The sequence below is a fragment of the Phoca vitulina genome, unplaced genomic scaffold, assembly GCF_004348235.1.
Source record: "Phoca vitulina isolate PV1807 unplaced genomic scaffold, GSC_HSeal_1.0 scaffold2, whole genome shotgun sequence".
NCBI classification, from domain to species: domain Eukaryota; kingdom Metazoa; phylum Chordata; class Mammalia; order Carnivora; family Phocidae; genus Phoca; species Phoca vitulina.
In genome coordinates, this window is record NW_022589705.1 from 66960913 (window position 1) to 66973849 (window position 12937).

The 12937-nt window shown below is 50.2% G+C and overlaps 1 protein-coding gene across 9 annotated transcripts in view; it reads left to right on the top strand.

The window, feature by feature from the left end:
- The window catches only part of ERI3 (ERI1 exoribonuclease family member 3), a 125767-nt gene that overhangs the window by 58011 nt on the left and 54819 nt on the right, over nucleotides 1–12937 (top strand). For 8 of the 9 annotated variants that reach the window (XM_032430605.1, XM_032430589.1, XM_032430598.1 and 5 more), the window contains one exon: nucleotides 8737–8809. The exons of the other annotated variant lie outside the window; for it this stretch is intronic. In XM_032430605.1, the coding sequence (XP_032286496.1) occupies nucleotides 8737–8809 (73 nt within the window). The remainder of the gene's footprint in view (nucleotides 1–8736; nucleotides 8810–12937) is intronic. 9 annotated transcript variants of the gene reach the window in all.

The window sequence follows — 12937 nt, forward strand, 5'->3', positions numbered from 1 at the left end:
GTCACATTCCCACTCAACTCCACATCCTCATCTGTAAAACGGAGATTACGGTAAGCTCTGGCTCCTGCTACCTGTGGGGGAAGTACTTCCTGTTGGGACTGGTGCCAGAGTTTCCTCCTCCACCTCCCCTAGATCTGGAAGGGAGCCCCTGGAGTCCCTTGCCCATGGGCCTCCCTGTGAAGTAAGTTGGCTGAAGTGGGTGGGGAGGGGGGTGGACAGTAAGTCTGGCCTGGAAGGCATAGCCGGTGATCTCCGCCCACCTGAGGCCTTTCCTTCCCGTCCTGGTCCTCTCAGTTAGGCAGCCCAAGGCCTTTACAAGATGAGCATGGGTCATGGTGGTCACCCTCCCAATTGCAGGGCTCAGCTGGCCCCCTCCAGCCTCACACTTGGCATTCTCCTTCTGTTGGGAGGACCTTAGGGCTTGTCCCCACCCCTCCCTTGCCTTGAAGTCCTAGCAGTGGGCTGTAGTTCTTGGCTCTGCAGTGACATTTATTAACAGGGCTTTGGGAAAAGATGTTTTAATACTGCGAGGTTCTCCCTAGAAAACTCCCCCCCCCTCCCCCCCCCATCTGAAGCATGGCTGCTGGTGGTGAAATTCATTAGTGTTCCCTGACAGGCAGTGGCGACAGAGGCGCTCGCTGTCTGCTTCCCGCTCCCTCGCTCTCGTGCTCCTGCTTCACGCACACTGATATTTAAAGCTGATGGGCTGCTTATAGACTTCTTGTACCATGACAAGTTTGGGGAGGGGGGTGGGGGAGGAAGAGACAGACAAGGAGCCAGCTGTCACGCTGGTATTTCAAACAGTACTCTCTCCTGACCCTTTGCAGGCTCCAGCAAGTGTATCATCTTTCTGAAGCCTGTGGTTGGAATTGTAACCTGCAGCTGTCCCAGAGGATGGGGGCAAGTGTGGGAGCAAAGTGGGCTGAGAAGTCGGCACTCTCCCAGGGCTGTGGGCAGGCGGAGAGGAATGAATGGAGGGACAGAGAGAGAGAGAGAGTGTGTGTGTTCTAACAGAGGGGACTGAAGCAGAGTGTTTGTACGTGCTCCCCAGCAGTGCTCTCCCATCACCAGAAATAGGATGGCCCTTTCTGTCGTCTTTCCTGGAGTGATCATTATGTTTCATGCTGTGATTATCTTCTGGGTGGTCTTGGAAGCTCCCTGAGTCTAGGAATCAGGTTTGATTGGCATCTGCCCTTGAGGGTCCTGGGTCTCAGTGATACCCTTAAGTCTGTGGTAGCAGTTGAGGTAGAATGTTCTCCCATTTTGTGTCTAGACTGGGCCCTTGATTTTTGTTCCCTCCTATTTGTATGCTGATTCTTTAGATTTGGAGGATGAGTTCCAAGGTGCCTCCTCCATGCACAACTCCTTCTATCATCCCCAGGCTTCGGAATTCATTTTTTGCCATTGTTCAGTGGTTTTAGAATTTACCCCTTTCTGTGTCATCCCTAGCAAAGCTTCTCCAGTGTATTTTTCCTGAGTAAGGCGCTGTCTTAAGGCAGGTGGCCCGGAAGCCTCTCCAAAGGCTGTTGCAGGTTTGGTCACAGCTGACCTCCTTATAGCCATACTCCCTTCTACGCGTGCTTATATAGGAATGTGTTTCCTTGGCTGGCTCCTACAACCTTCATAGAGCAGCGCATGGAGGTGACGTAACTTGCTCAAGGACACGTGGGCACTTGACCAAGTTGTCTCTTAGTGCGGCAGAGCCGTATGCTGGGTGGGGGTTATATTGATGCTCCCTCCCCCGCGCCCCCCTCTAGCTCCGGGACTGCAGTGGGGGAGCCATTGGAGAATGGGCCTGACTCCTCTATTCCTGCCTCTTTTAGCCTTGGCATTGCCATCAGTGCTGCCATTGGCTTCCTCAATTTCAGCACAACTGTGTGTGTGTGTGTGTGTGTGTCTTATCTGTTTGGGGGAGGCAGAGAAGGGTTACTGGATACCCCTCTAAAAGCACCTTGGACATGGGGTAGAGAGTGGAGCCAGAATGCTTCTTCTGTCTGTAGAGTGCCCAGGATCATCTTTAATGTGATCATCTTCTACACACCCCCCCCCCACTAACCCCCCATCCTTCACCCCACCCTGCACTTTATCCTGTAGGCTTCTAGGAGGGGTTGCTGGCATGGGGCCGCTGTCTTGGGCAGCACCTTTGTCTGCCTTCCTGACCTTGCTGATCCCTGCATGGTCTGGAAGCACTGAGAGCTCAGCCTGCCAGGGGTGGCCCAGGCAATGTCTTCTGCCGTGGTGCATCTCACAGGTGAGACGGAAACTAACCGGCTTTGATAAGTCGGAGGCTCCAGCATTAATTTTTTATACACTAGCGGTGGCCAAGTGAGTGAATTCAATTATGAGTCTGCTTTCTGTCCACCGTCCTCCCCCCAATGTGGTGGTTCAGAGCAGAGACTAAGGAACCTGTTGAAATGAGAAACCCCTATTTCCTGGCTTGACCCCCTCACTAATTCGGGTTAAATTGCTACACTATTGCAGTGGTGACACATTGTGCCTGCCTCTGTTTGTACAAGAGGATGCGGTGGGGGAGGAAGGACCAATTTGCACCGAGATAAAGGTGTCGCAGCAGATAACTAACATCCCAGCCTTGTGCCCGCTCTCATTGTAGCTCAATTTGCTCTGTGTGGAAGCCCAGCCTTCCCCTCTTTCTTCCTTCCCTCCCCTTGCTCATATTTTACCTCAATGCCACAGGGTAATGATGCCCTGCGTAGTGGGGGAGGAGATAGGCACCTCTGGCTGACAGCCCTTCCCGATAACCAAATTCCAGCCCATCCATCACTAGCTACTCTCCTCAACTTGAGGAAAAGTGATCGTGAAAGGCGGGCCGTTTATCACCCAGGGTCTGTTTATCTCCTCTGGTGGTGGGGGGGAACGGAAACAGGAGAGACAAAGAGCTGTGTCCCTAGCTAAGTGCTGCCTCAGCTGGGATAGCCTGCCCATGCTGAATGCAGACTCATCACGCCGGCCGTGAAGGCTCTGACTGGGTGCATCTCCCAGACTGGGATCCAGTGGGAATGGGACCTTTCCCGAGGCCTCGGAGACATGGCAGTTCTGAAACACAGGATAGTGACAACATTTCGTGGGCACGTTTGTATCAGAATGAGCAAGTGTAGAGACCCTACGTGGAAACAAGCCCCACTCCCCCTCATAGGTGTCCCTTTGGCAGGAGCATCCATCTGGCTGATTGGTTGGGTGTGTTGGCCTACTCCTTGCCCAGGCTGGGCCTTCTGGCCCTCCGTGGCACAACAGTGACTTGGGAGAAGACTGAGCCTTTCTCCCTACTCTTCCCTTTGCTCCTTAATACTTCCCCATTTCTGCATATCAGATGGGACAAAATAGTTTGCCCTTGCAGGTGGGCAGTATGTGCCTCCTTGAGCTTTTGGACACCAGGACTGACAGCCTACATTACTTCAAGATCTGGGTCTCACGGCCTTCCCAGAGAGGCAGAAAGGGATCACATACGGCTCCAGATCTGGCTGGCCTCCTGCTCTTTAAGGGCTCAAGTCTGCTAAAAGTGAGAGTGTCCTGTATCTCCCTGATTTGGAGTTGCCCCTAAGACTTAGAGAGAATGAGAAAAGCACAGAAGGAATTGCATGCATAACCTTTCCCAGCACTGGTGCCTGTGCTCCTGCTGGTCCTGGCTGTTGGTGTCTGCCAGTCTTTCTGTCAGACCTCCATGGATGCTGCTCTGGCCTCCTCAACTCAAGCCTAGCAGTTCTAGCAGAGCCCCCCAGATCTGCGTCACCTAATCTTCAAAGCTGAGCTCCTGTTCACAATGGCTTCATCCTGCCCCTACCCATTAGCGAGGGTGGTGTTCCCTTAATGAGCTAGTCCCCTGCCTTGGCTGGCGCCGAGCTGGTCACACCTGTTTGCCATCAGGGCTGTCTGGGCCCAGCCCCAGCACTGGGCTGCAGGTGGTGGGGCTGGATGAGGGGTGTGTGGGGAGGGCCGGGTTCCTTATGCTTTGTGCCCTACGCTTGTTGGAGGGGGCAGTTTCTTGTATCCCTCCTCCTCCCACACTGTTCTTTCTAAGTGGGGGAGGGCTCTCTCCTTTCTTTTTTGTTATTTGGAAGGAGTAATAAGGGAACTTGAGGAATACCCCATCTTTTCTAACTCCTGCCTGGAGTTAGAAGTAGTGAGGAGCTAGTCAGGCATCTTTGAGGAGGGTTTGATGTTCTATGCTGATGACCCTACGGCCCAGTGTGATAGGAGCAGCTTCATATGGTAAACGCTGAAGGCGGAGTCCCTCTCCAGCCCTCGGCCCCCAGTATTTGGAAAGCGATTGTAATCCCTCGGTTTAGAGCCCACGCAAGACTGGGGGGCCCTTCCTTAAAGGGGGCCCCTTGCATTCATGAAGCTGAAGGAAGTTTTGATTTGGTTGAAAAAATCTCATTCCTTTTTATGGCCTGGACATAATTGGCTCTTTTCTATTGGCTATCAGTGATGTCATTCCGACCCTCATAAAGAAGGGGAAATCACACCTGTGGACTCGGTGCATAAAATTTCATTGGGCAGCAGTAATAAGCATGGCCAGATGATGTTTGGGCAGTTGAGGAGCTCTGTGCCCAGTGATTCCAGCTGCACGGAGACCTGGGCACCGTAAACCTGCCTGCACGTTCATGCCCGCAGGCTAGTCCAGGGCCCACTGCCAGTGGCTCTTTTCCTGGGATCAGTATCTGGTAGGAACTCACGGCATTCAGACCCTTTGTGTCAGGGGGACTTTTGCCCTCTTCCTTTCCAAATTGGTGGAACCATGTACCCCCTGGTACTCACGGACCCTAGCCTTAGGCTCCTAAGAACCCTGGAGCCAGCTGAGACCTTGAGCAGTAACCACCATGCTTACCATGCTACCTGCCTCTCTAAGGCCCCAGCCCTTGCCTTCCCAGGGACTGTAAAGAACTCCGAGTGCCTGTGCATGACTGATGCCTTGTGCAGTCGGAAGGCTGAGATCCTACTTCTCGTTCTCCCCTTGGCTTGTTGTGTGATTGAGCAAATCCTTTTTCTTCTCTGGGCATCACTTTCCTGTTTTATGTAGGGGATGACAACTACTCTGACCTGCCTTTCTCATAGTTTCTCTTGGTGCTCCCTGAGCTGGGGAGGGTTCTGTCATAGAAAGTGTAGCTGTCTTCCCATGAGGCACCTGGAAGTTCAAGTTCTGGCATTTGGCTCTGTGTCTCTTGTGAAGATGGGCCTGGACCCTGCCGCATCTCGACTGCTTGTGTCTTGGAGTCACAGGGCTAGGACCAGCCGCAGACTGGAGGACTCAGCAACCTGAATGCCTGTGAGTCTGCAAACTGCATGTGTACCTGCAAGTCCTGGAGCCTAAGTGAGAATTACAGTCCCGCCCTCCTCTGCTTCAGTCAGCCACGGGGTCCAGATAGCACTCAGGGCTGCTGCTGAGCTGTGTCTGAGGCTGACCAACCCGCCTGATGGTCTGTCTAGTCTGTCTTTGGTGTGGCCCTTCTGATATAGGTCTCCCTCCGAGAGGATCAGGTAGGATTCTACTGTGCCAGACCCTTCCTACCTGGGTAGAAATGTCTACCTTGGAAATCTTGCTGAAGAGGGAGCCGCCACCCCCTCGCCCTGTGCCCCCGATCAGAGTTGGCCACAGCCAATAGGACTTCTGGTCCGTGTCATCTAAAAGAAACTGGGAATGGCTAAGGGAGAATATGGTAGGTGGCCCAGGACCGCTGCCTTTTGCTGGCCGGTCACCCTGACCTGTTTCTTTGCAGATTCTGCTGCTTCTGGTGGCCCCTTCACTCACAGACCTTAATGTGGTTTTTCAACAATAGCTGAGCTCAGCAAGCATTTTCACAAATAACAAGGATAAGGAACATGAAAGAAAAATGGAAGGAAATAAAGTTATCCAAACAATTCAGTTCTCCTTAAGCAACCACATTGTAGCTCCTAAGGCTATCTTTCAGCCTTCAAAACCTTGCCTAGTATCCTTATATTCTTGGTCCTTGGTTCCCTCATGGGGACGTGTTACCTGGATACTCCTTCATCGTGGTCTCAGCCAGAACTTCCCTTCTGGGAAATTGACTGGTTGTAATTAATGTCCCTGTGCCACCTGAATATTTGAGAGGAACCTCCCTTTCAAGTAAGATATCTTGGGTCTTAGAAAAGTAAATTCTTAGTGTACTGCCTGAAACATGGGAATCATTTTCCTCTCAGTGTCTGCCAAATAATGGAGTAATGGAGGGGAGGCTGGACTGCCCTGGAACTTTCTGGGGTGGAACCAGTCATCTTAACTGGATTCTTATTACCAGACTTCCTCAAAAAGGAGTTTATACTGTGGTCTCCACTTTCTTATCTCTTACTCAGTTTGACACATTGCATGCTGCCTTCTGCTCCCACCAACCCACTGATGCCAAATTCATTGGGTTTTTCTCAGCTGTCATTTTGCTTGACCACTCCGTGGCATTTGACACTAATGACCTGTAATTTAAGCTCAAAAATCAGTTGTATATATTCCAGAAAGGGGAAGTGTGCTTTTAGGTTGTTTAGGTTGACCACAGGTTGATATAAAGTGAGGTCAAAAGAGCATGAGTGACTCTGGGTATCTGATACCCTGAAAAAGGTCCAGGAGCTCTGCCCTCTAGGAATGAGTGTAGGTTGGGTGAGTCCTGACTCATGGTACATTATCTCCTGTGGAATTCTGGAAAAGGAGATGAGAAGGGACCTCTGGGGAAAGCTTCCTGGGCCCTCAGATCTTGGGAGTATTCTGTAAGGAAGAGATGGAAGTCTCACTCTCTAGTTTCTAAAGACTCATAGAGAGACAGATTTTAGTTTAGTATTAAGAAAGGATATTCTAGGGTGCCTGGGTGGCTCAGTTGGTTAAGTGACTGCCTTCGGCTCAGGTCATGATCCTGGAGTCCCTGGATCGAGTCCCGCATCGGGCTCCCTGCTCGGCAGGGAGTCTGCTTCTCCCTCTGACCCTCCCCCCTCTCATGTGCTTGCTCTCTCTCATTCTCTCTCTCTCAAATAAATAAATAAATAATCTTTAAAAAAAAAAAAAAAAGAAAGGATATTCTAGAATTGAAAGAGTCCAAAACTAGGGCTGATTGCCACATAAAGTAGTGAGTTCCATGTGTGTGGCGATGGTCTTCTAGGGTGACCTGATTTCATTTTTGCTCAGTAACACTTCCGAGACATTAGCCTGGGCCTTCTGCTCATCTCAGTCCATGCTCTTCCCTGTTGATCTACTCTCATGGCTTTAATTTCATTTAAATTACATTAATGATTTAGCAGTTTATATCTCCAGTCCAGACCTCTGCTCAAAACTGGATATGCAGCTGCCTCTGTAGATATCATTCCCCTGCCACATGTCTCCTAGGCACTTTGAACTTAGCAGACATTGAGTGCCCACCATGTGCCATGCATGTACGTAAAACTGCATTCCCAAACTTGTGCCTCCTTCCATTGGTGCACCAGGGGTGAGGCAGTGAGCAGTCCACTGTGATTTGGGCAGAGAATTTAAAAAGTCATAAAACTGACTAAATACTGTTTTGCTCTGGGTGTCCGATATCCTCTCGGTGCCCCTGCCTCCCTCTCTATGTCTGACTCAGGGAGTAACATGAAGCTAGCCAAGCCACAAACCTTTGAATTGGGCTCTACCGCTTCCTCTCATTGGACCCCCCCTCCCCCCAATCCCATTTGGTTGCCAGGGCCTCCTTCACATCTCATGTCTGTTCCTTGCTTGTTATTTCTACAGCCTTTGTCTAGCTCTGGGCTACTACCCAGCTTTTTCAGGGTATTGTTTTTGTCGTCCCCAGATAAATCTTTGTAAATCACAACTCTTCAGAGGCTCTCCATTGCCTATGGCCAAGCTCTTCTCTTAGCAAGAAAGTTCTATGTTCTTTCCCAGCTACTATTTCTGGTATTTTCCTCCATGTTTTCATGTATCCCAGTGCTCCAACTTAAGGCTGTTTAGTCTATTTCTTTTATTGTCCATCCCACTGAACAAATTGTGAACCCCTTGGAGGCAGGGGCTAAGTCTTAACATTTTGAGCCCTAAGTGCCTGTCTATTATTAAACTTCAGTAAATGTTTGGTTGAATGGATTTATGCGGGTACGCATAGAGGGAGAAGACCATTTATAAATAATAAGAAAGGGCTTTTGGTTTAAATTCTGACCTCTTATCCTTTTGCGTGGTCTCTTCTCTATCAGCAGAAAACCTCTTGCTAGAGACCTAAACATGAACTGGAGCCCCTGCCCAGCTATCACCAACTCACATGCTCCTCTCTCTCTCCTCCCGTCTTAGATCCCTGCCTCTCTGCTCTAACAAAACAACTACAAACTGGTGCATTGGAAAGAACGTAGGCTTTGGGGTGAGATAGACCTGGGTTCAGTTCTTGGTACATCAGTTTTTAGCTGTGGGACTCTCGGTGACCCCTCTGAATTTCATCTTCTCATCTGTAAAAGGTAGGCAACAATGCCTCCCAGCATCGTGCTGAGGAATCACATGCCAATGCAAGTAAGATCCTTAGCATTTTGCAGGCCATCAGAAAATAGTAGCTGCTGTTGTTAGTTCGAATAGAGGCTCCAGGTGCTCACATTTAGATCTGGAACCCAGTGTCCAGGGTGCTAGAGGTGGGGTGCCTTTCTTGGGCAGGGTGGGACCCGTGGCTAATGGGTTAGCCTTCTGAGGAGGTGTGTTTGCATTTCCTAGATTCAGACTCCATACCTGGGACATGGGTGTTCCCAACTTGTTCTCTTTTCCCTTTCTTGTAGGCTCCCAGGCCAGTGCCAGTACTTGGGCTTGCCAGTGGCGGATTACTTCAAGCAGTGGATTAATCTGAAAAAGGTACTGTGTCTGAGCCCCATTCGGGTGCTTCCTCTGGGTCTCCTGTCCTCAGATCCCCTCCCCCCTTGCTTTCTTTATTCATCTCTGTTCTCTTTTTGTTGTCATCTCTTTCCTTTTCTTTTTGTTCTGTTTTCTCAACATCCCTCCTTCCTCTTCCTTAGCTAACATGCACTGGAAGGGTGTGGACCTTTCTGGGAGTGAGGAGCTGTTTGGGGACCAGGCTGCAGGGTAGAGTATAACATTATCCAATGTGGTGTCATCCAGATGTGCAGAGAAGTCCCAGTGAAGGGGACTTTCTAGGTTCTTGCTTAGAACTAAATCACTGGGCTGAGCTGCATTGTCTTTAGGAGAGATGTGGCGCTAGCTGAGCCTCTGGGAAAGTATCCTTCTTTGATGTGATCATGAGTGTGGCCTCTGACTGTCCTGAGTGGCTCTGGTATCACCCTCTGGTTGGGAGGTAGAATTGGTTCAGGCTGGCTTTGGTCCTGCCTCGCCCCAGCAGAGCCTTGCTTATGTGACAAGGACCATGGAAACTACAGCCCAATTCCCTTTGAGTATGAGGAAGGAGACTGGCCCTAATGCAGCACCAAGTACCTGGGGAGTGGGTGCTGGGGCTGTGGGCTGGGAGGGACCCCATGTGGCTATGAAATTGGGGCCTGGCAGAGAATGAATTACCCAGAAAACTGTACTTTCCTAGTGTGTGCTATACTTCCTAGGTAAGCAGAAGAAAGGAGGTATAGGAATAGACTCCCAAGATAGAGATCCTTCTTTTCCCTCTGTTGCGATCATTCCTCCAGGAGGCCCAGTCCGCTAGAGAGACTCACCCCCATAATTCTGATGTAAGGGCAACAGCCCTCGAGCAGCCTTAAGAACCCCATGCCGCTCATCAGCTTAGTGACTCCCAGAAAATCAGAGAAGAGAGAACACACCAGGGGTCAGAGTAGTGGCTCCCAGGGGGACTTAGAGAAGAGAGCCGTCATTGAAGGGTATTGTGAGGATTTGGGTCATGAACTGGGTATTCAAGGAAGGTGGAATATGAATCTGAAGAGGAGAGAAGACTTTCCAGGGGAGCAGCATGCTTTTGGTGTGTGTATGGGCTGGAGCTAAGTGAACATGTGGAGGAACAGTAGAGGAGAATGATTTTGGACGTTGTTCCGTCAATCTCAGGGCAGCCATTCTTTATGGTGACATTTGTGAACTCCTTTGCTTTCCCCTGGTACTCAGGTTCTTTACACTTGGTCCTTGGCCTGTTTGTACTTTGACCCTTACCCACCTCTCCAGCTGATCTCCCTTGGACCTGAGCAGTAGCTACTTACTACCTTCCATCTTTGGCTGAGGGGGCCAGGCTCTGTTCTTCCTCCAGGTCTTCGCCTGTGGCCTTACCTCTATCTGAAGCGTCCCCCAGTCATCTTCATAAGGCACATTTGCTCTTCTTAAGGATTCAGCTCAGGTATCACCTCTTCTGACAAGGTTAGCAGTCAGTCTCTTGTCTTGAGACTCGTCGACCCTTTGGATATCAGTGATCTTTGAGTGTTGAAACTGAGTCCCAATCTGTTTCCTCACAGACCTGTCCGTCTGGAGCACGGAGACTGAGGCTGGTTCCTCTCTGTGTCTGAGGTGGCCAGATCAGGGCTAAGAACAGAGTATGTGCTCAGTGAATTGTGGCTGGCTGGCTGGCTGACTGATCTTTGAGAGCTGGCTCCACAGGCCTGCTCACGCAGGGCTTGGCGGGGCTCTGCACGAGGGTGTGGCTAGGTCTGCGCTCCTGGAAGACAGCATGTCAGCTGTCAGAGTGCATCTGAGGCTGCTTGCTGGCCTCAGCAAATGTAATGTGAAGGCCCGGCCAGGCGAGGCAGGCGCTGACCATGAACAATTGCTCTGTGAAGTTCACTAGACTTTTTGGTGTCTGGCTAGCTCCCTGCCTCCAGGTTCCTTGGCAGAGCGGCAGGATAACAGCCGACCCGTGTGTTAACATTGCCACCCAAGGCTACCTTGATGCTACTGGGGTCGGAGGCAAGCTGTCCTGAGCCCGTTCAGCGTGGTTCTCTGCCAGACTGTGCCGAGCCATAGGAGGGAAATGGGGACAAGTGGAAACTGGAGACTCTGTTCCCAGTTAGCCTTGTGACTGCGTCTTGGTAGGTAAACTGAGCAGATCTAGGAAAAACAAGAGTGGCATGAGGCGAGTGGCATTAGAGGGGTCTAATCCCTTCCTCTCTGCCCTCCAGCCACATCATGTTCCAGATGCGCCTGAGGGCCCAGCAGGAGAGATGACTCAGTTCCGGACTTTGGGCCAGTCTTTGCCAGCAGCCATTCAAGACGGAGAGGCTGCAGGGCCCTGGAGGTCCAGGGGCATGGTGATCTTTCTGACCTTTTTACGGCATGGGTTAGTGCAGGGTGCACAAAGATTCCCGCTCCCTTAAAAAGAGTAACAATAAAAGCAAGCCAGAGAGGTCATTGCCAGGGTTGCGTGGGTATTGTGTAACGTCTTACTCCATGCCCTTCTTTCCCCCTGTGTGACCAGGCCCTGGCTGTCTCCAGGGCCCTCTCCTGTCCTTGATCTTACTCTTTCCTCCCTACTTTCCTTCCTCTTCCTCTTCTCCTCAACTCCGCAAGCAGAACTTTGCCCGTGGAAAAAGTAGGGGCGGGGGTGTCTTGCTCTGCTTGGCTGCCAAGACTTGCCCATTGAGTGAACTGGGACTGAATTCACCATCCCCATTTCCTAAGGCCTCTCCTGTCCAGAAATGGTGTGCACTGCATCAGGGAAGAGTAGCCTTTCAGTGGCCAGGCTGCCACATCACCCGTCTCCACCCACTTCCCCTGTAGCAGAGTGGAGCAAGCCAGTGTTTGCTGACATTTGGAGTATCATTGAATGATCTTACACTCTTATTGAACTGTCAGCTTAGAGAAGACATGGGGCCCTGCTCCCAGCTCCCTCCAGGAGGTCAGAACTGTCACTGAGGAGCCAAAAGAACACACATACACACACACACACACACACACACACACACACACACACACACACAGAGGTGCATGAATATACACGTGTTTACTCAAGTGAATGAATATACCCAAGTAGGCATATCCAAAATTGTATGTATATTTTCACTCATACATATGGGTGTAAATACATAGTCACATATTCACCTTCAGAAATATATGGAAATACACAGGCACGAATGTTTATACATATTCATAAAGCATGAAGACACATGGATATATATATAAAAACATACACATCTTCATCAGTAAACACGTATTCTTGAGTGCCCTCTGTGTTCCAGGTATTGTACTAGGCCTAGAGATATAACAGAATAGATGGATATTAAATAATTGTAATTGTAGTCCAGAGTCATGGCATCATTTCATAAGGGGGCCTGACTTAGGGGGGCATGGTCAGAGAATGGTTCCCTGAGGAAGGGTGTCTAAGCTGAGATCTGAAGGATGAGTAGGAATTGGCTGATAAGCATGTGGCAAGGCCCTGAGGTAAGGAGAAGCCTGGCAGCTTCATGGAACTAGAATGCAAGTTCCATGAAGAGTGGAGAATTTTTGTCTCTTCTGTTCACTGTTCTGTCCTCATCACTTTGAATAGTTCCTGGCACACAGTGATGTTTAGTCATTATTTGTTGAATGAATGACTGCCTGGAGCATAGTGAATGTGGGGAAGAGAGGAGAGTGGCGAGGGATGAAACTTGAGGGGGAGGCCAAACACACTTTAGATTTTGATCCTTATCCTTAGGGTAAGGGGAAGCTGTTGAAGGGTACTAAACATAGGTGAGGTGTCATCTGATGTGCATTTTGAAAAAGCTCTTTCTGGCTACAGTGTAGAGAGAGCTGAGTGTTGATATGGGGGGATCAGTACTGGTTTTTCTTAATGGGGCTATAGTTGGCATCTTGGGGTGGGAGAAATCCTTGTATGGACAACATTGCTGAACTTGTAGCATTCTTGTCCCCCTGTTCACTGAAGGCTAGTAGTGCCTCTCTCCAAGTCATTGTGACAATCGAAAACGCTCCATCCCCACCATATGCACATACATTTCCAGGGGCCTAGACAGGGGTGGGAGTGGGGAGGTACTGTCCCTGGTTGAGAACCACAGAATTAGACCACTGCTACAGCCCAGGTGAAAGCTG